Below are 19,018 nucleotides of genomic sequence, written 5' to 3'. Positions count from 1 at the left end.
CTGTTCTTTTTATTTTTCTTATACATATTTCAGTTCTGACATTTTATTTGTGACATGCACCTTGTAAGAGATTTCATACTGCCCGTCATCAGGTCTTCCCTTGTCCTCCAGGTCAGCTGGAGCAGATCTTGAGTGGGCTTTTGTTGTCCAGGTCTGGACATGAACTTCTCTACCATTTTCTGTTCCATATTCATACCCATGTGTCTCCCCAAATCCCTCAGCCTGCAGCTGCTGCAGCATCTACCCCGTCAGCTGCAAAGGTTCATGTTTGTGATGTTCCACACTGCAAAACAGGATCAAACCCTTATACTGGCACAGTCCCTGGGGACAGGGAGATCTTGGAGATCATGAATACAGGGGAGGCTCATTGCATTCATTAAACTGTCAGGTGAAGTATTCAGATGGCCCAAGACTGATCACATCAGCTCTGTGCCCGGGTATTGTGTGACCAGGCACTCACTGCATCTTTCCATGCTGACTTGTGATGATGCTCCCTGAATGCCACAGTTTCCTCCAAATTCTGAGCATCAGTCCCACTGCAGGTTCAGCCTGACTCAGACTGCAGGAGACAGGGGAGGAGGTGGCTGTGTGGTTGCTCCTGGGCTGCAGGCAGGATCAGCTGCAAATCTGCCTGGGCCACTCCAGCAGGTGCTTGGTGCAGCAGCTCCGAGACAGCTGAACCCCTGTGGCAAGCAGCAGTTGCTGGGACATGAGGTTTTTAACAGATAGCTAAACTAATGGAACCTGTAAAGCAGACATAAATTATTGGTGCATAGGTTACCATTTAGGGCTGCAGTATTTTATACACCCTCCCTTTTTCTTTTTTTTTTCTTTTAAGTAGTGTTACTACCTCCCCTTCCATTCACTTGTGCCACTCTCTGTTTCGACTATCTCCATCTCCTCTTCTTGAAGCTGTCTAAACCTGTGTGCCAAGGTGGTCAGGCCGAGGGGGATTCAAGTTCCCATGTAGATCTGTCATTAAAGCCTGGGAGAGGAGGACAAAATGCCACCCTGCCTCTTCCAGTCTCACTGGAAGTGATGAGACAGTTGGAAATGCACCAGAGGCATGGGAGCCTGGGATTCCAGCCTGTGTCCTCCTCAGTAATATGGGAGCTGGGTCTGTGCCTCACTGAGTCCCTCTGTCCCCCCATCTCTGGTGTGTAGCAGCTGCACAGGTCAGCAAGGGGAGGAATGGACAGACAGGGAGGGACAGAAACTCACTGATGGGACCATCCATCAGTGCCCCAGTTGGCACATGGCTCCTCCAGCCCGTGTCCCTGTGCAGACAGTTCAATGGCAGCAAAAAGGGCTCACACTGCCCACCACAGAGCTCAGGCAAGGCCTTTGGCCCAGACCTAACCAGAGATGACGTTTTTGTTAGAAACAAACCACACATTTTTCTGACAGTTCAGTCTGGGCAGAGACTCTTTTGGCACCTTCCTTGCCTAGACCTGACCTTGCTCTGTGGCTTCCCTCCCACCCCAAAGGCCTTCCCTTCCACACTACCTTCAGCCACACTCACTTTAGCAGATACTTGAATGCGTTTTGCGAGCATTACCCTGTGAAACAAACACCCATCATTTCATTCCATTTCCTTGTCTCTAAAGGCAGCTGTTAAAACATTTGGTAAACATACTTTACCATCTTAAATATTTATTTTTCCTCTGAATTTTTAATACATCTAAGGGGATAAATGTATGTATTAAATGTTTCTCAGTTGGTCTAGTATGTTTCTATTTAATATCTAAGGTCAGATGGTCCTTAGAGAAATACAACATACACACAATCTGTTACATGACAAGGCAAGATACTCATCACATAAAGTCAAGTTGAATCATTGTAGTGCACTGATTATGGATTGTAATAATTGAGCTAATAGAAAGCTATGATGAACTTGATCGAGAGTGGGGGCTATGCTGGGTAAAGCAAACCAGCTCTGTGATCTTTAACCTTGAGTGTTTCCATGAGGAATGTAGAAGGAGCTGTTGGAATTGCTGGTTTTGCAAGCCAGGCATCTGTAGCAGCACCAGGCGCTCGCTTTCCAAACCGCCGCTGTCTCTGACCTGTCCTGGCCAGGGCTCCCCTTCCCGAGGTGGAGCTGGGGCTGTGGCTCTGGTGACACAGGCTGCACATGGCTGTGGCTGCCTGGGGCAGGCCCTGTCCTGCATGGTCGCTGCCAGGGCACCGGGGCTCACTCTGCCCTGGGGATTGCGGCTGCGATGGGAATGAGCGCTCAGGGTGCTGCTACACCACCTCGGTGCATGCACAGGCTCCTGTCCTGCTCTCAGAGCTGTGGTTTTATTCCATTGGGGCTCTTATTTGCTTTTGAAACAAGCTTGTTATTGAACATGCATCAGTCAGTGCATTTCACAGTGAATTGCTTTGCACATAGCTAGTCATGATTGAATTCAAACTCATGACTTACATGACGAAAGCAGTTAGCTGAATACTTGTTTGCAAAGTTTTACACACACAGAAAATGCAGTTGCAGAAGGAAAACATAATGAGAGAGACACCCCAATATATGCACAACCCCTTCTCCATTTCCCTTAGGAAGTCCTGGCTGTGTCTGCCAAGCACATCAGCAGCTTCTACCTGTACCAAGCTGTTACAGGTCCCTGTCGCCCCACAGCTTCATTCCAGCTGTGCTGGGAAAGGCCAGGTCAATCCTGGGAGCTGATATGGCCTAGCTCTGCATTAAAGATTAATAATAACTATGATCCCATGAGGGACTTGTGTATGTCTTGACCTGCAAAGCAGGACATGGAATGGGAGCTGCCAATGCAAGTTTCACCCGCTTGTTCGTGTATGTTTCCCCGCGTGGGCCCAGCAGATCGCAGCCTGTGGCGTGGCGGTGCCGGTTTGTCCTCGTGCCCAGGTGAGGCTCTGAGTGCCCCCAGCCAGGCCTTGGGCTGGTGCTGTGCCATGTCCCCTGCCCTGGCCCTGCTGCCCCAGTGAGGGCTGTGTGGCTGCCCCAAGGCTGAACCCTGCCTGTGGACAGCTGGTTCCCTTCCTCTTTGGAGCCAAAAACTGCAAGAGAGTGCCAGGTGTCAGCTACAATCCGGTCCCTTCCCGCTGTTTTACTGCCACCAAATCCTACAGGTAGCGATCTCTGGCATTTCAGCGAAAGGAGGTTTTGACCCCATTTCATTTTCCATTGCTTATTGTTTCTGTGCATGATGCTGCTGTTCTCATACGTCTCTTTTTTTAAAAGATTTTGGTTTATTTATTGTTTATCTTCATATGTTCTTTTTCCTGTCTTTTGCACTTTCCTCTTTATTTCTGTCCCCAATCATCTGAAAAGTTTGCAAAAGAGTGGGTAAGTGTGTCCTACTTTTATTTTCTTTTTCCCAAATTCCTATATTAATGTTACTGCCATAGAAAAAAATCCCCAAACTGTAGAGCAGTTCAGAGTACCAGTCAGACACTGAGACCAGCAGCTAGCATTTGTAAAGCCCTCACAGTCTTCCTTCCCAAAGTCTGATTAGTATTTAAAGCAGATTTGTCTCTTTCAATGTGATTTGATGTTAACATTTTAAAACAATATTAATGCCAAGTGGTAATGAATATAGTGACTAGCACCAGTGCTTGAAATGTTTGACTGAAAAATCAAATGTTTTGTGTTGGAAAGCAGTCATAATCAGTATTTTCTCAGTCCATTGAAAATAAGAATATACTGTATGTTTTCACTAATTAAATCTTGTATTGGAAACAGGTCTTTTCTAAATTAGTAGAAGACTGTATTTTAGTACCTATTCTAGCCATATTGCAGCTGATTGCATCAGAGCTCCCAAGCTAAGCAAGGTTTGGCGTGTGCAGAAATTGGGTTGAAGACTCAGAAACGCTGGTGCTGCAGGCACAGCCCCTGGTCAGCCAGTGCTGAGCCACTGCCACGGGATCTGCCACTGCCCGGGGCTCAGGGCTGCACTGCCTGCTGCCTTTTGCATGGGACAAAAGGGCTCGTCGTGGTTTGTTGGGTGGCTTTTAAATCTATCTCACAGTACAAAACAGCAAAGCATTGGAATGAGTGCTTAACTTGAGCCATGTGCCTGCTGAACCCAGGGTAACACAAGGAAGGTTGGGTGGGAAGGTTGCTGCACCATTCCCAGTGGTTGAGCCCACTGCAAGCTCTCCTGGAGCAGCACATCCCCCGCATTTCCATGCTGAGGGCTGGGTGGTTTGTGGTGCCCTTGGAAGGGGCTGCCTGCCCCTCCTGCAGCAGGTGTATCCCACTGTCTGCTGCAATCCGTGTGCCAGGACAGGACAATGCCCACAGAAGTGGAGCAAAGGGATTCAGAATCTGTAGGAGCACGGGGTGCTGGTTCTCACAGGGATGGTGGAGGCTCCCCTCTGACATCCACACATGGCTCCCAGAGCTGCGGGCACTCACAACAGGGCAGGGTTTGCCCATGCTTCAAAACTGATGCAGGATTCTCCTGAACTCAAGGCCTCTCCTACAAGTGTAAGTAGTCACTGGCCACTGCAGTGGGGCCCAGGGTAATAAACTGCATAATTCTTTGATTTAATACTATTTATTGTGGCTTACCAAGGGAAGAGACTGACAAGTGTAGAGCTGTTGGCTGTGATCAATGCTAATATTTTCCTCCCCCTCTCCTTTTATTTTTCTTTAGCACCAGTACCATTCAAAAATAGATGAACTAATTGAGGAAACCGTCAAAGAAATGATAACACTCCTAGTGGCAAAGGTAACCCTCGGCTTCAGGTGAAGTGATTCACTGTTATTAATATGTGCGTTTCCATTAAAATGTGACACATTAGGATGTTGAATTGGCTTCTTGTTTCTCACAGGCAGGATCATACATCTCCCAGTCCTTTCATGGTGACTCTCTGTTGATAAGGAGCTGCATGAGACGTAGTACTCTGCTAGCAGGATTGCCATAGTGGGCCAGAAGTGGCTTTAAGGAATGGGTGTTAGGTTAATGGGGTAACAGCCCATGGTCAGCATCACCCCACAGCACTGGGGTGGCTGCAGTCAGGGGGTGGCCCTGCTAAATGCTGCTGCAGAGCCATTGGGGTGGCATGCAGAGGTGGTCACCACTCCTACGCACAAGGTTGTGTGGACAAAATAGCTCATCTTGTGCAAGATCACCATATGCTCTTCTAAGAAATTAATTTAGAGATGACAGTAGTGGGAAATACATTCCAAAATGTCAGGTTTAATTGTTTGGAAATTGTTTTTCATCGGAGTCAGCTTCTGTAGCTTAGCTGCCAGCATTCCCCTTGGGTGGTTGTGTAGGTCTGGTGTGCTGTGCTAACACGGAGGGGAATTGGTATGTAAGGAGAAAGATGGTGGGGTGTGTTTTCCTCTAGTTTCAAACTTTCTGAGAACAAGTCATCCCTATTATACAGTGGAGACCTTTAAACATAATCCGCCAACATATGCCAGTTCAATTCTTCTGCAAGAATACCCCGCTAGCTGCGTGCTTGCCGCTGCATCCTGGGAGCAGGAGCCACAGCCTTCCCCAGCCAGAGAGGCTCTGCTGGATTCCCCACACACTGCCCCCTCCTCCTGTCCCTGCACCACCCAGGACACTCGGGGGTGATTCCCAGTCAGCAAGGGGTGCACCACAGCACCCAGAAGGAAGCACTCCTTTCTCCCCACTCCCTGCCCACTGTGCTCAGGGAATGGTGGTCCATTCCTTTGGCAATGCTGATAGGTGCACGGGTTCCTTTGAAGGTGATGCAGATTTTTACACCCTTGTCCAACTATTAAAAATAATTGCAGTATCTTTTGTCTTTGTAGTTTGTCACCATTTTGGAAGGAGTCTTGGCCAAACTGTCTAGATATGATGAAGGGACTTTGTTTTCTTCATTCCTGTCATTTACTGTAAGTACAGACTATATTTCCTTTCTCTTTCCTTTTTTTCTTTTTTTTCTGAGTTGCTCTCCCAGGACTAGATCAGCTACCTAATAATTCTTCCATTTTGTGATGTTAGATCACTGTAACTCCCACATGAATAGACAAAAAACCTGTATGCAGATATATAGTACATAAACATCCAGGATGCACTGAGAAAAGCCATCTCCATCCATCCTTCAGCTTGGTGAAGTTTATTCTGTAGAGGGTGCATATGAAGATGAAAAAAAGCATTGCACTTTACATGCAATTAGCTTCACTGTCACTTCACATGGCAGGTGTGTTCCTCTCAGTCTTCTGGCTGTAACGGTGACCATTAAATAGTAAACAGCAAAATGTGTTTCTAAAAAAGAACAAGGTAGGGGAAATGCCATGAGGTCACAAAGCACAAGGTGCCTCTAATGCCACATTTCTCCATAACACTGAGGAACCAATTCACAGCTCACCACATATTTCCTAGCAAGGTATAGGACTAGACCAATATCTGTGCAAAACTGGCCTCAGTATCCAGCAATGGTTTAACAATCAGAGCTGTATTCCAGAAAAGTGTTGTGACAGCTTCTTAGGATGAACACATGGCAGCTGATTTCCAAAGGTCTTCTGAAAATGCATGTGCCAGAAAGTTTACAGGAGTGTCTCTGTGCAAGGAGGACTTCACTTCTCTCAGCTCACAGACACTTGTGCACATGAATGCCTGTGGCTGGGCTGCTTGGAAAGTTGTGTTCACATTTCACACCCCGGTCCTTTTGCCTTCCTGTGCAGCCTCTCCTGCACTGACTTGTTCACAGAGACTGGGCAAGAGGCAGAAGGCACTGCTCTGCAAACTGGGAAGGCTTTCCAAAATCTCATTTTGGAGTTGTCTTAGTTCCTTGCAAATGTCTGCTGTTTGCTACTCTTGGGCCCTTTTGCTGAGTTTGAGGCAGTTTGTAGGATCCATCTGGAAATGGAGATGGATTTAGGAAGGCTTAACAGCAGAGGCAAGAAACTGCTCTTGGCAGCTTTGTATACACAGTCTGGCAGCTTATCTGAACCACCGTGGGGTTCAAACTAAGCATTCTGCCTTTTCAGGTGTGCTGGAGGCACTTTGTTCTTCAGAGAAGAGAGGAAGGGAGGGTGTTCCATTCACTGCCCCGCAGTGCAGCTCTTGTCCCTGGATAAACCCTGTGAGGTTACAGCCCCAGGGCTGTGCTCACCCGTGCTCAACGGGATGCAGGGTATGGATACCTGGATACCTTCCCTCATTCCAGTGCTGTGGAGGGTTAGGAAATGCCTGTGTGCCAGCAGCAGAGGATGTGGAGGCGGCAGCTTTCCAGGCATCGGAAGCACCGGCATCAGCCCGTGTAGACAGTGTAGTGTGCAGCCCTTCCTTCCCCGTGAATCCAAGCTGTTCCTCGCTGGTGCTGCACTGCTCCCACCACATCCCACTGTTTACACTGCCGAGTGCTGCTCCCTTTGATTGCTGAGCAAAGCCCTGGCTGCACCTGGGCTCTGGGCACCTGTCGGGACCAGCACGTGGGTGCATAGGGTTTGGGCAGCCTCTCTGCTGCTCCTCGGACATTACTGACAGTTAACTGCCCCAGCAGCAGCAAAACAGACTGTCCCACTCCAACAGCCCCACAGCCTTCAAACATGGTCCCAAAGCCTGGATTTCATGAGTTTTCAGTCAGGAAGGGATGTGTATCCAAATAGCTGCTGTGCGTGGTGTGTGCATGTCTCAGGAAAGTGTTGGTCCCTCGCCCACAGCAAGTGGGCCGGGTACACGACAGAAGAGCAGGATTGCTCCTTCCTGACAAAGGGATGTCTCTCGCTTTGGCCCCCATATTTGCTGGGAGCCACTGGGAGAGGAGGCTGAGGAGCAGCCCTGACCCCTTTGGCACTGGGCTTAGCAAGTCTCCTCTCCCTGCAGTAGTAATGTGACTTGCTGTGTTTAGTCTTTGCAGTGATAAATACAGAATCTCTCTCTCTTGTTACAGCATGCTTGCACCACCTCCCACGTTTTCCCTGTCTGAACAAATACAACAAAGTGTGATGGTCCAAGCCACTGAGCTCCAGAAAGCATTAGTCTCCCACCCCCTTCCACCAACTTCTTTCATCGCGTGTTTTCCAGGCTCTCTGCAAGTGACATGTACTCGGGGGTCTTGTGACAGACAGTTTTATCACCTAGTAGGATATCCTCATTTCCAATTCTTGCCTCGAAATTCAAGATAAAATTAATGCATCTGTTGTCCTAATAAATTCTCACTAGCCACTTCTCCTTGCAGAGCACTTTGAGAGGAAAACACCCTTCTAAATTTGGCCAGACTTTTTTTTTTTTTTTCTGTTTGTTGCTACATTTGAGTGCATCTTGGCGGCAGCAGCCCAGGCCCTGGCTGGGTGTCTGCATGTGCAGATCCAGTGACTCACAGGAATGCCAGCTGCTAAAATTCCCTGTAATCTGGATGGCCTCTGTAGGCAGAGCTTTACACCTGTGGTAATTATAACCAAAGATTCCATGCTACCCAAGGGAGACAGAAGTAAAAGATCTTATTTTTGTTCTGCGCAAAATTTGTATGGTAAACTGAGATGTTTCATGGCAAAGTCACATACTTTGTGAAAAACGGCAGCCTAGCAAAAATCACACAACATCCGGCAGTTTGGAAATTTCACTAAATGTAGCCAAATCTGACTTTAAAGAAAAACAAGTAATTATTCTGATTAAAGGAGAGTGGGCAGGAGAAGCAGCTCAGTTTTTTTGTGGGTGGAGGGAGGAGATCGCAGGAAGCTGAGTTATTCTTGTCGCCTCTTGGCTTTGGAGAAGGTAGTTTGAAAGTGGCGCTAAGCTGGACCCAAGAGTGCTAAATCCACACTCAGCAGGCAGGTTTGCTTCTGCCTGGCTTCGTGCTCCATGTGATATTTGAAGGTACAGGTGTAGCCCTGAGGAAGGACCCCAGCTTGAGTTCTGCAGGCTGTTGAGCCACATCATTTTCCAGGCTTTCCTCCTGGTTGTTGGGCTTTGCTGCTCAGAAAAACTGCTGGTTTGGTGCTCGCATGGGCACCCTGCCTGCGTGGGTGTGCCATGGCTGCCTGCTCTCCTGGAGCTGCATCCACTGGATGGGCTCCAGCTGCCTTCACACACGGGGGCTGAGGCTCCTCCGCTCCCATTCCTCAGCAGCAAGGGATAGCACTTCACCACCTCCCCAGAAAGTTGTGAGGATAAATGCAGAGACAGGGCAAGGTGTCCAGCCAGCCGGCTGGAAACAGGAATACCTGCAGACAACACAAGTGTTTGCTCTGGTGCTGGTTTTGCTGTCTCCTTCGTACACTCATGTGCTGGGACGTGCCCCGTCCCCCTGCAGCCTCTCTGGCAGGCAGAGCTGGGGTCACACTGCAGCAGCAGGCGCTCGGTGCCCTCCTCCTGCCCTTCCCTCTGTTCTTGCCCCCCGGCTCGGCAGCCTGGGCGCTGCCAATGCTCGCCGCGTTCACCTCGGCAATTACCACCAGTCTGGTCTTTTGTATCGCCTCATTGTGCTTAATTATGCACCCCCCACACACACCATATGAGTGCTTCCACCCACTCTCACATTCTGTCTCACACATACATTCATTCTCTCATTCGGGACACATAATTTATTCATCCCAAGATGCAACTGTGTGCGTGTTATATTTAGGCTGTTTTAATGGTAGCTTTAGAAATATTTAAAAGCAGGTGAGCTTTTACACCCAAACAAAGATGGCCGGCAACGCTTACCCTAATTAAAAGCAGAAGCGTTGTGGAAAATCCCAGCCATCCTCTTTCTAGACACTGTGCCTTATGCTACAGTGGGAAAAAGGTCTCTGTGGCCAGCTGGGCACTGCTCAGTTGGAAGAGTTGGCCCTGACGTCAGGGGCCACCCTGCCTCCTGCGCCAGGCAACGTGCACCCTGCAGCATGGAAAATCACAAAGTCAGTGCGGGCTCTTGCAGATCACACCAGCTTGTGATGACACCACAGAGTGCAGTGTCCATCTCTGATACCTTCTCTCCAACAGTGTCTTCTCAGAAAGGAGGAAAATCAGGGGGAAATGAGGTAGCTGTTCAGTCTGGGAAGCAGAAAAGCTTCAGAGCACTTCTGCATAGCATGGCATGAGCACACTGCCCCAACATGGTCTGCAAGCTCTTGCCAGCATCAGGGCCAGCAACAAGAGAGAAAATAATAATTTTTGGTTTGAACTCATTGATGTGGGCGACGAACGAGTGAGTGCAGGAGAGGCTGCAGGTGAAGGCAACAAGGATGAATTTTAAAAAGTGAACACATCTTTCCAACCAGCCCAGCCACAGGCGTTCATGTGCAAAACTTCTCAGAAAACCTTCAGGCCAGCAAACCATCACAGGGTGGGTTGGAAGGTACCTTAAAAATCATCTTGTTCCAACCCTTCTGCCACAGGCAAGGACACCTTCCACTACCCATATTACTCAAAGTCTTATCCAGCCTGGTCTTGACAATGTCCCAGGAGGGAAGCACACCGTGGGCAGGACAATGGGAAGGGAGCAAAATTAGGGTCCTTTCTTGTGTCTAGGTTGGTGCAGGCCCCTGCCAGCCTCACCATGCCATCATGGCCCCACTCCAGGGAAGCTGGCATTGCTCCTGGGATACAGCTCCCAGCAGGAGAGACATGCAGAGCCTTGGGAGACACGTGGCATCAGGTGGAGAGCGAGGCCTCCAAAGAAAATAACGATGTCTTCTTACGAACCCCGTCTTCCCCCGCTCGCTGAAGTAGAAGCACAACTCCCACACTATCATCTGCTGCTATTAGAGCTTTAGCAGCAGTAAAGTTACCTCTCCAAAAAAAAAAACAACAACAAAAATACCACCGTTTGAGACAGGAAAGTGAGTTTCATCACCCTTGTCAACCTACTCAGCGTTATGTTGTCCCAAGTCTTGGCTGGAGATGGTCTTAGAGAGTTTGAAGAAAAAAACAGAGACCTGAAAAGGTACTGGTGGTGTTAACTCTCTTCTTGTTCCTTTTACAGGTGAAGGCTGCTTCCAAATACGTGGATGTACCCGTAAGCACAATTTAAACAACTTCTGTCATAGTAATTTGCATCGCACTTTGGTTTATGGCATGTGTAGCAACCCACATTATGCATTAACAGCCAAGATTGAGCCATGGGCCTTCATACTTCTAACATTTGAACTGGAAAGGATATCTCCATTATGTTAATAATGAGCAGTTACCCTCTTATGGAGACCTAAGAGGCTGTTTAGGCAACAATTTGCAGATGGTGTCAAAAAGGTACCATATTTATGCAATTGGCTTGAATCACATTTGAAAAAAAAAAAATGGGAGCAGTGCATTCTGTTGATTCTTCATTTGGACTTGTACAAATACAGTATAATTTCCAAACAAAAAGTCCAGACATGTTAGAACTGAGCCAACACACATCTAACACATTAGCTAATCTATTTTATTTTTGTTCTTCTAATTGTTGGTTTATTTTACTCTTTTGGAAAATGACTTTTTTATTACTTTGGGGAAATGGTGATGAGCTACCAACATGTGTTTGGGAAATTGTTAATGAAAATAATTTTTTCCATTTTTCTGTAATTGGTATAGGGAAACTGTACATCGTCTCCTCTAATTAGACCTTGATTCATAAGGAAAAGAGCCCTTAATGTTCTTAGACAGAGCACTTAACTTGCCAGAAATTTACATTTAAATTAAGTTGAAGTGTAATATATGAATGTTGGCTGGAATAAGGGGTTACTGTAACATTTACAGGCAGAAAGATCCTGAGCAACTGCAAATGCAGAAAAATAGATCTTAATATGCAACACCAGTTCCTGCACCCAGTTAGAGGGTCGTGAAAACCAAGAGTAACTCAGTTGAATCTGATGATATGTGTGTATAATGTGTGTATATTTAATGCAGGTGTATTGTTCTGCATCTTCTCATATGGCAATGTGATAAATTTATCAGACATCTTGGACCACATCATCTGCATTTGGTTTTTTTCAGCCCTTTGGCCCAACCTAAATGTTGCCTACAAAATTATCATATCTTGAGCCTAGCATGGAAAAGACAAACTCTTGAACATTAAGAGGTGTTGCTTGGTTTAAAATACCCCAATGCAGATCTTGGCATCCTGTTCTCTTGGAGTAATAAAAGCAAGATTTTGAGAGCCTTGGGAAGAAGAACTCAGAATTTATTTCTTGCCCTGAAAATGTGGAGACCCTTCTGATGAAATGTCCTAGTTGTTTTAGTGCATCTTAAATATTTAGCCATCAGAAATTTGAACACTGAACAGTTATTTTAAGTAACTTCTAGGGCAAAGCATGGCCTTCTCTGAGGCCTCTATGTTCTGAAAGTAAAGCATCTCCAGGGAAGTGGTCTTGGTAAAATGCTGTGTAACCCTTTCAAGCTTTTCCAAAGGCTTTGTACCTTGGACAGCCTTGGGAGATCTGCAGCAGGGTCTGCTCCTCTCGTCAAAGCCAGACAGATGCTCCAGTTCTTTGTGTAAATCAGATCAGAAATCTTTCACCTGGGTTAGTTTTCAGTTGTTTCCCCACCTGCCCCTGGAAATGAAACCATATTACAGAGGCTTCCTTGACAGCCTCAACATTTTTAATGAACTGAACCACCAGCCCCACACAGCCCCCAGACCCATGCAGAGGCCACCCCATGGTCTGTGAGCCACTGCCTTTCCAGGAGAAGGAGAAAGAAAAACCTGTTCAACTGGAGGACAGGGGGGAAATCCTGATGTTGAACAGAAACCCACCACTTAAATTTAATTCTGCAAATGTTAGTTAAATCTAATTCTGTAATTCTGTTGCAGTTGTCTTGGTACAAACCAATCCGTCTACTCCTGCCTTGGAAGGGGCACGATCAGCAGACTGAAAATTGCTTGAAAGTGTAACACTTGACTACTGCCACGTTTGTGTTGTCCTCATTGTTTTTCAAATTAATACCTTGTCATTGTTGCAGTAGGTGTTAAGAAATGTCAGTGCCTTCCCAAGGGCCAAGCACTGCCCCTTTGCTTGATAATTGTTTGCTTTGTATTAAAAAACTCCCTTCCTACTGCTTTCCAAACTGTCCTCATTTTCACCCTGGAAATTACATGGATGTGTTAACTAACTTCAATTTACAGCGGCTGACAATCATATCTTGCAGAGAAATGATACTCTGTGATCTGAGGTAAATCACAGTAATGGAAACTAATGACACTAGTTATTAACAAACTTACAATGTGCCACACAAATTTAAGGTTTTGTGGCAGCTCTTGTAATGACTCGTGTTACCATATTTTAATGGGTTTCATTTGAGGTAAGTTTGAATCCAATATATCAAGCAATATGAACTCAAACAAGATTTTTTTTTTAAAGTATTTTACATCCAGCTGCTTCAGTTCCTGTTTGATTTAAAGCAATGCTGTTATCCCCAAAATCTTGCATGCTTGTAGGTTACTCTTTAAAAATCAGTTAAATTCTTCAGAGAGCTGTAGCAATGTGGCATCAGGTAAGTGTTCATCAGGTAAGGAAAGGGTGAACTGCAGGAGGACAGCAGGAGATGGAGGAGAAGGAAAAGCAGTGATGAGGCTGCACAGAGAATCTGCCCCCTGCATCACTATTCATGTTTTTCTCTCTCTCTCTTCTTCTCTCCTCCATGCAGAAGCCAGGAATGGATGTTGCTGATGCCTATGTGACATTTGTCCGCCACTCTCAGGATGTCCTGCGTGATAAGGTCAATGAGGAGATGTATATAGAAAGGTTATTTGATGTAAGTAAATGCCCTCTCCTCCTTGGACACCAAGCAGGAGAGACCCAAAATGTGACAAAATAAGACAGGAGGATAAGTCACATTTTGAGAAAATTTATTGGTTACAGCTTTAAAAATAAATCTTTCCCTTCTTTCTGACTAAGGCTCGTATCTGCTCTCTGCCTGCTTTAAATCTCTACTCTAGTCTACTGTGTCTTAGTCTTTGTGTGGATTTTAAAAACCAGTATCTTCTAAGAGAGCTCTTTAATATGTGTAAATTTCTCTGTATCAGAACATCTCAGTCATAGCTCTCACTGTTCAAATTTGAGCCAGGTTTTTGGCAGATGTGTTTGCTAAGGACCAACTCTTCTGCATGTTTTGCATTGTTTCATTGACAAGCACTCCAAATCTGACAGCAAATTTAACATATTAAACTTTAATTTTAAAAGCTAATCAAAACAGCTGATTATGAATGGGCTTTGGTATAAAGGAGGACCATGTTGTGGTGTCTGCCACCAAAGGTAAATTTGAGACATGGTCTCCTTGATGAAGATGGCTGGTAGGAACTGATCCAGATGTTCAAAGCTAATTTTCAGTTGGACAAGATCAGTTTGTTGGACTGTGAGAGAACAGTGACCTGTGATGCCTGAGTTTTTTAGGTTTGGATGCATGTCAAAAGTATCTCTGTTTCTGTTGCTCTTGTTTTGTTACAGCCTTTCTGTCCTTGTAGCTGTTCTATAGTAAAGGTTTTCTGTTGATGACCAGACTGCAGCATTACTGTTTCAGTCTCTCTAGGATATTTGTCCGTATCTCAATTTCTGTTTGAAGCAGCTTCTTTCCCTACTTTCCTTCCTTCCATCCCTCAGCAGTGCCATGTCTCAGTCTCCTGGCTCTGGAACTCTAACAGCCTTCTGTGCTTTCTTTACTCACTCTTTTGCTTCCTCAGTGTGCAGGGAAATCTGCTTTTTCCCCAGCCAACCTCTTCCTTCACTCAATACTTCTCTTTCTGCACATTACCTGTCCCTCAGAAACCTCTTCTTTCTTTACAATTCCCACTCTCTCTTTTCCCCATAATTTACCAGATTAAAATGGAACTTATCTCTCATGTCAAATGTTTTATCACATTATATCAAGTGGCATGAATTAAGAGTCAAATAATCTTGCTGTGTACATCTACTAGCATGACCCACATCCACTGAGAATGCCTCATTCATGCACAGAGCACAGCAGTGCCTCCCCGGGCTCGGCTCTGGGGAGAGTTTGCAGCGTGAGCACCAGACAGCAAATCACCCATCAAGCAGGCATGGGGAGAAAAAACAAAACATGAAACAAAAGACTGTCGCTTCCATCTGCAGCGGGCCTGCGAGTGCATTGCTCGTTTGTGTTGAAATTTATTCCACGAGCAGTTAAATTTCCAGAGCTCATCTGGACTGTTCTTTTCAATGCCCACACTGCCTTTTCCCTCATCCTTTCCCTATGATTCACAGTTGGTGTGTTTGTACCGATTTGGGCCATTATTTCCAATTTTCAAAAGGCTGTAATTAACACAAATATTGATTTCAGTTTGATCCACTCATACTTGGTTTTACCAAGCCACATTTTAAACAAATTAACAGTTGACATGAACTAAAAAGCAAAAGAGCAGCTACCTTGGTGGAAAGCAAAAAATGCAAAACCCTTCTTTCCCTCCCTGCCTTCCTCAAGTCTCCCTGATCCATGCGGAATTAAATAATCAAAGATGGGGGTTCTCCATTGCTCTGCCTGTTTTGAGTTACACTGGCTGCAGGTGGGAATTGCAGCATGCGGGAGCTGTTCCCATTCCTGTTCCCATCCCAGTGGGACGGAGTTGGGATCTGATGCTACTGGCATGTTTGCATGTGTCTCATGTGTGTGAGTGTGTGCCCATGAGCAGGGCAAGCTGTGGGGTGGTTGCTTTGCAAGGAGGGAATGGATTGTGCCAAGCCCTTGTCACCCAAAACTTGGAATTATGTTTTGAGCAGCCATGTATTGTCTCTGTCAGGTTGCAGCTGAAGGAGCTGGCTCCATGGTCAGCTCCCATCATGGCTCAGGTGCTCCTGGTGGATCAGCACCAGCACAGGGTTTACATGGGGGTCACCAGACCCCATTTAAGTTGGTGCTGTGTTCACCCATGTTTGGGTAAAGGCAGAAACAAGTGCTTAACTCTATTATTGACCTCAGAAAGAGCCCTGCAGCCTTTTGCCCCTCTCACCCAACCCAGTAAAGCAGCATGGTCATGGGGTCTTTAAGCTCCTTTGGTCTTATTTTCCAAGGACATTTTAGGTACTAACTACCTCTTTAATAAGAAATAGAAGAGGAATGATCAAAAATGGTATTTATGATGCTAAGTTAGAATTGGACCTCATTTTGTTCCTTCTTCCCCCAGCATGACCGAGGAGCAATCCTCTTAGCTGCAGTTTGTCTAGGCAATGAGATTATTAACACTTTCACAGCCAGGTCCTCAGCTGGTTTAGTGCAGCAGTGCTGGCCTGCCCCAGCCAAGTCTCAGTCCAGTTTAGGCTGTTGCATGACAATAGGGGCAGCAGTGGCAGCAAACAGCTTAAAAAACCTGCCTGCAGGCAAGTCCTGTGCACCCAGTGGGCTCCCAGTAAAGACACTCACAGTGTGGGCTACATCCCCTTTCTGCACAGCCCTGGGCAGGGCAGGAGCAGAGGTGCACAGTGCAAGGTTGTCTATTGCACGTTTGGTGGGGTTTGAACTTCCCACACTTCTCTGCAATCCTGCCCTGTGTTCCCATTTATTCCCCATTTGTTTCCTCCCTGGAAAAGAGGCTGCAGAGTGTGTTAGGCCATGTCCCCAGAGATGCTGGGTTAATATGTCCTTCCTTGGTATTTGCCATGATTTCTTAGCTCAGAAACCATTTCTCTTCCCCTGCATCGCCTGACTTGCTCATGCCTGCAGAACAGGGCTCTGCTCTTTGGGAGATACTGGTGTTTGTGGCAGATTATTGTTATATTTCTGTGTGGTCTCTGAGTTAATCCTCTTAATTCTGCAAATTAGTCAGGATGGGTTTCCCTCCCTCCCTGAAATAGAGTCATCTTAATTTTAAAAATCTGTATTCTTGGGATCATTGAATGAACAGATTGATCGTGGAGTTCTGCTGGTAATCAAAACCTAACTAGCTTTTTGGCAGTGCTGTTTACTGCAGAGTAACATGACTTATTTACTTGGCCTGGTTCACTAATTTGATAACATTTAAAGCTAAAACACTGTAATAAGGCCCGTTGGTAGAGAGCAGTGGTAACAGAGGAGTTTCAGAATAGCACCATAGCATTCTCTCCCTGCACTCCTATGCCTGGCTAGGTGCTTTGGGATTGAAGCCCTATGGTACTTTGCACACAATGCAGAAGGATCACAAACTATGTGTGGTGCCTGACAGGAATGAAATTTTATCACTTTTTGCCCAGAGAGGGGAGCAGAGTTGACATACAGAATGGAACTTTTTATAGGAACAATGAGGCAGAAGCAGGTGGGTGTATCTTAAACATGGGAAAATATCTTCAGAGTGATCTTGAGTCTTTAGACCAATCCTGCAAAATTCAGGTCCTCTTTGTCTTAGGTCACTCAGAACTTCATGAGATCAGAGTTTATACATCTGTCATTTTGTCTGAAGCCAGTGGGAGTTTTACTTGTGAGGGTTGTGCCCTTTGACAGAAGTTATTTCTAGATCCATGCATGTGTGTATATCTTTACAAACACCCTTGGGTACTCACAGTATAGGTTTCAACCCGTCGCAACATATGTGATCCAGAAAGTCTATGATTGACTGGTAGATAGTGTGAATGCCAACCTTCCTTCCATATAAATTGGTAAACACTAATGTAAAACATAGGGTGACTATTTCCTCCCCAGCCACAGTGAGTAGCACATACACAAAAGGCTACTGAGCTCTGGGTGAGCTCCCCGAGATCCTGCGAATTCCAGCATCCCAATGCAGTCCCTGAATAGCGCAGATGGCATTTTTCTCTCTGATTATTAATTCAATATCTTACCCAAAAAAACAAAAACATGCTTTTGATATGAGGGATCAAAACACCAAGAGAAGCTCCTAAGATTGAGAGGACCTAAAAAAAAAAATTAATTTATTTTTTTCCTCCTTGTACTTCTTGAAGACACCAGCCTGAGTAGAAGATAAGGATTAAAACAGATGTGCTTAGTGCTAGTTCATCTGCTTAAATCTAGCAGTCTCTGAGATCAGTGATTAAAAAGCCATCTCTAACTTTGATGAAATCCACTGCAATGGTAATTCTGTGTCTCTGATCGCTGTCTTATGGGCCTCATGTCTGCCTAAACCGGACATAAAAAACATTTCACTGGAGATGATACATGGATTATATGGGTCAATTATACACTTAATCTGCCTTCTGGAGATTAAGGGTGCATGGATTGACCCTGCGTATTTGGCTTGTCCTTGGCAGTTATCAGATCAGGAAGGTTGCCTTTACCAAAAGGTCTGGTAAGAACTTAATCACGCAGTGATACTGCCCGCCGAGGTGGCAGCAGCCAGGGTGCTGCGTGCAGGAGCAGTGTCACCACTTCCCTGGCACTGAGAGCCTTCAGCTCCTCACTCTGTGTCACAGCCGGGACAGCAGACGGAGAACACGCTCCGGAAACGAGGGATGAGCCTGTTCTCCTCTGCAAGGCAGAAACAGCTCCTGGTCTTGATGGCAGGGTGGGATTAGTGGGGTCTGGCAGGTTTAGTGGGGAGACCAGGGTTTGCTCTGCTCTCAGCTGTCCTCAGTGCAGGGGAACAGTCACTCCAGGTCTTCTCATCAGCTAGAGCAGCCAGCGTCTCCTTCCCACCACCTTCAGGGAGGCAAAAGCCCCTGGCTGAGGCTCCAGCCTCCTGTCCTGTCCTTCAGGCTCAGCTGAGTTTGCCTTTTAGTAAACCCCAGTGATATGATGTTGCATCTGGTGGATTCTGATGGATTTGGGATTTCTTCCCTCATGTCAGGAGCCCAGCAGGAGTCCTGGGGACATGGTGCAGGACAGTTCTCATGTTTCCAAAGCAGGCTGCCCTTGCTGGTATCTGACTTCTAAATATCAGAGATAATAAGGATGCAGGACACTGTGTGAGTCTCAAGAATTCAGCAGAATCCTTATACACACTTCCAGGAGCCTGAGTAAGCATTTGTCACTGGAGGATCCACAGGCAGCTCAGCATATGTTTCAGTACCTACACGTTAGAGCCTGATAGCACACCTGAGTATACTGAAAAAATTCAAAACACAGCTAGATCAGTTAATTCAGCAAGTCCTCTGCAGACACTGAGGAATTAACTTATCCTTAAAATCAAAGCTTTTGCCCTTAGCAGGTTTACTCACTTGAATTTTGGCAGCTCCTTCAAGGCATGCTTGCAGGATCGTGGCATTTCTTGCTAGACCGTAAGC

At 46.1% G+C, this 19,018-nt stretch overlaps 1 protein-coding gene across 9 annotated transcripts in view; it reads left to right on the top strand.

Moving 5' to 3' along the window:
• Window positions 1–19,018, top strand: part of CADPS (calcium dependent secretion activator) — a 203,498-nt gene that overhangs the window by 168,163 nt on the left and 16,317 nt on the right. For 5 of the 9 annotated variants that reach the window (XM_063164920.1, XM_063164923.1, XM_063164918.1 and 2 more), the window contains 4 exons: window positions 4,632–4,706; window positions 5,765–5,848; window positions 10,867–10,899; window positions 13,503–13,610. In XM_063164920.1, the coding sequence (XP_063020990.1) occupies window positions 4,632–4,706; window positions 5,765–5,848; window positions 10,867–10,899; window positions 13,503–13,610 (300 nt within the window). Of the gene's footprint in view, window positions 1–3,304; window positions 3,320–4,631; window positions 4,707–5,764; window positions 5,849–10,866; window positions 10,900–13,502; window positions 13,611–19,018 lie in introns of all 9 variants that reach the window. The other 4 variants (XM_063164919.1, XM_063164917.1, XM_063164921.1 and 1 more) reach the window with 1 other exon arrangement.

Source organism: Melospiza melodia, chromosome 10 (assembly GCF_035770615.1).
Source record: "Melospiza melodia melodia isolate bMelMel2 chromosome 10, bMelMel2.pri, whole genome shotgun sequence".
Classification (NCBI taxonomy): Eukaryota; Metazoa; Chordata; class Aves; order Passeriformes; family Passerellidae; genus Melospiza; species Melospiza melodia.
This window is presented reverse-complemented; position numbering and strand designations above follow the sequence as displayed.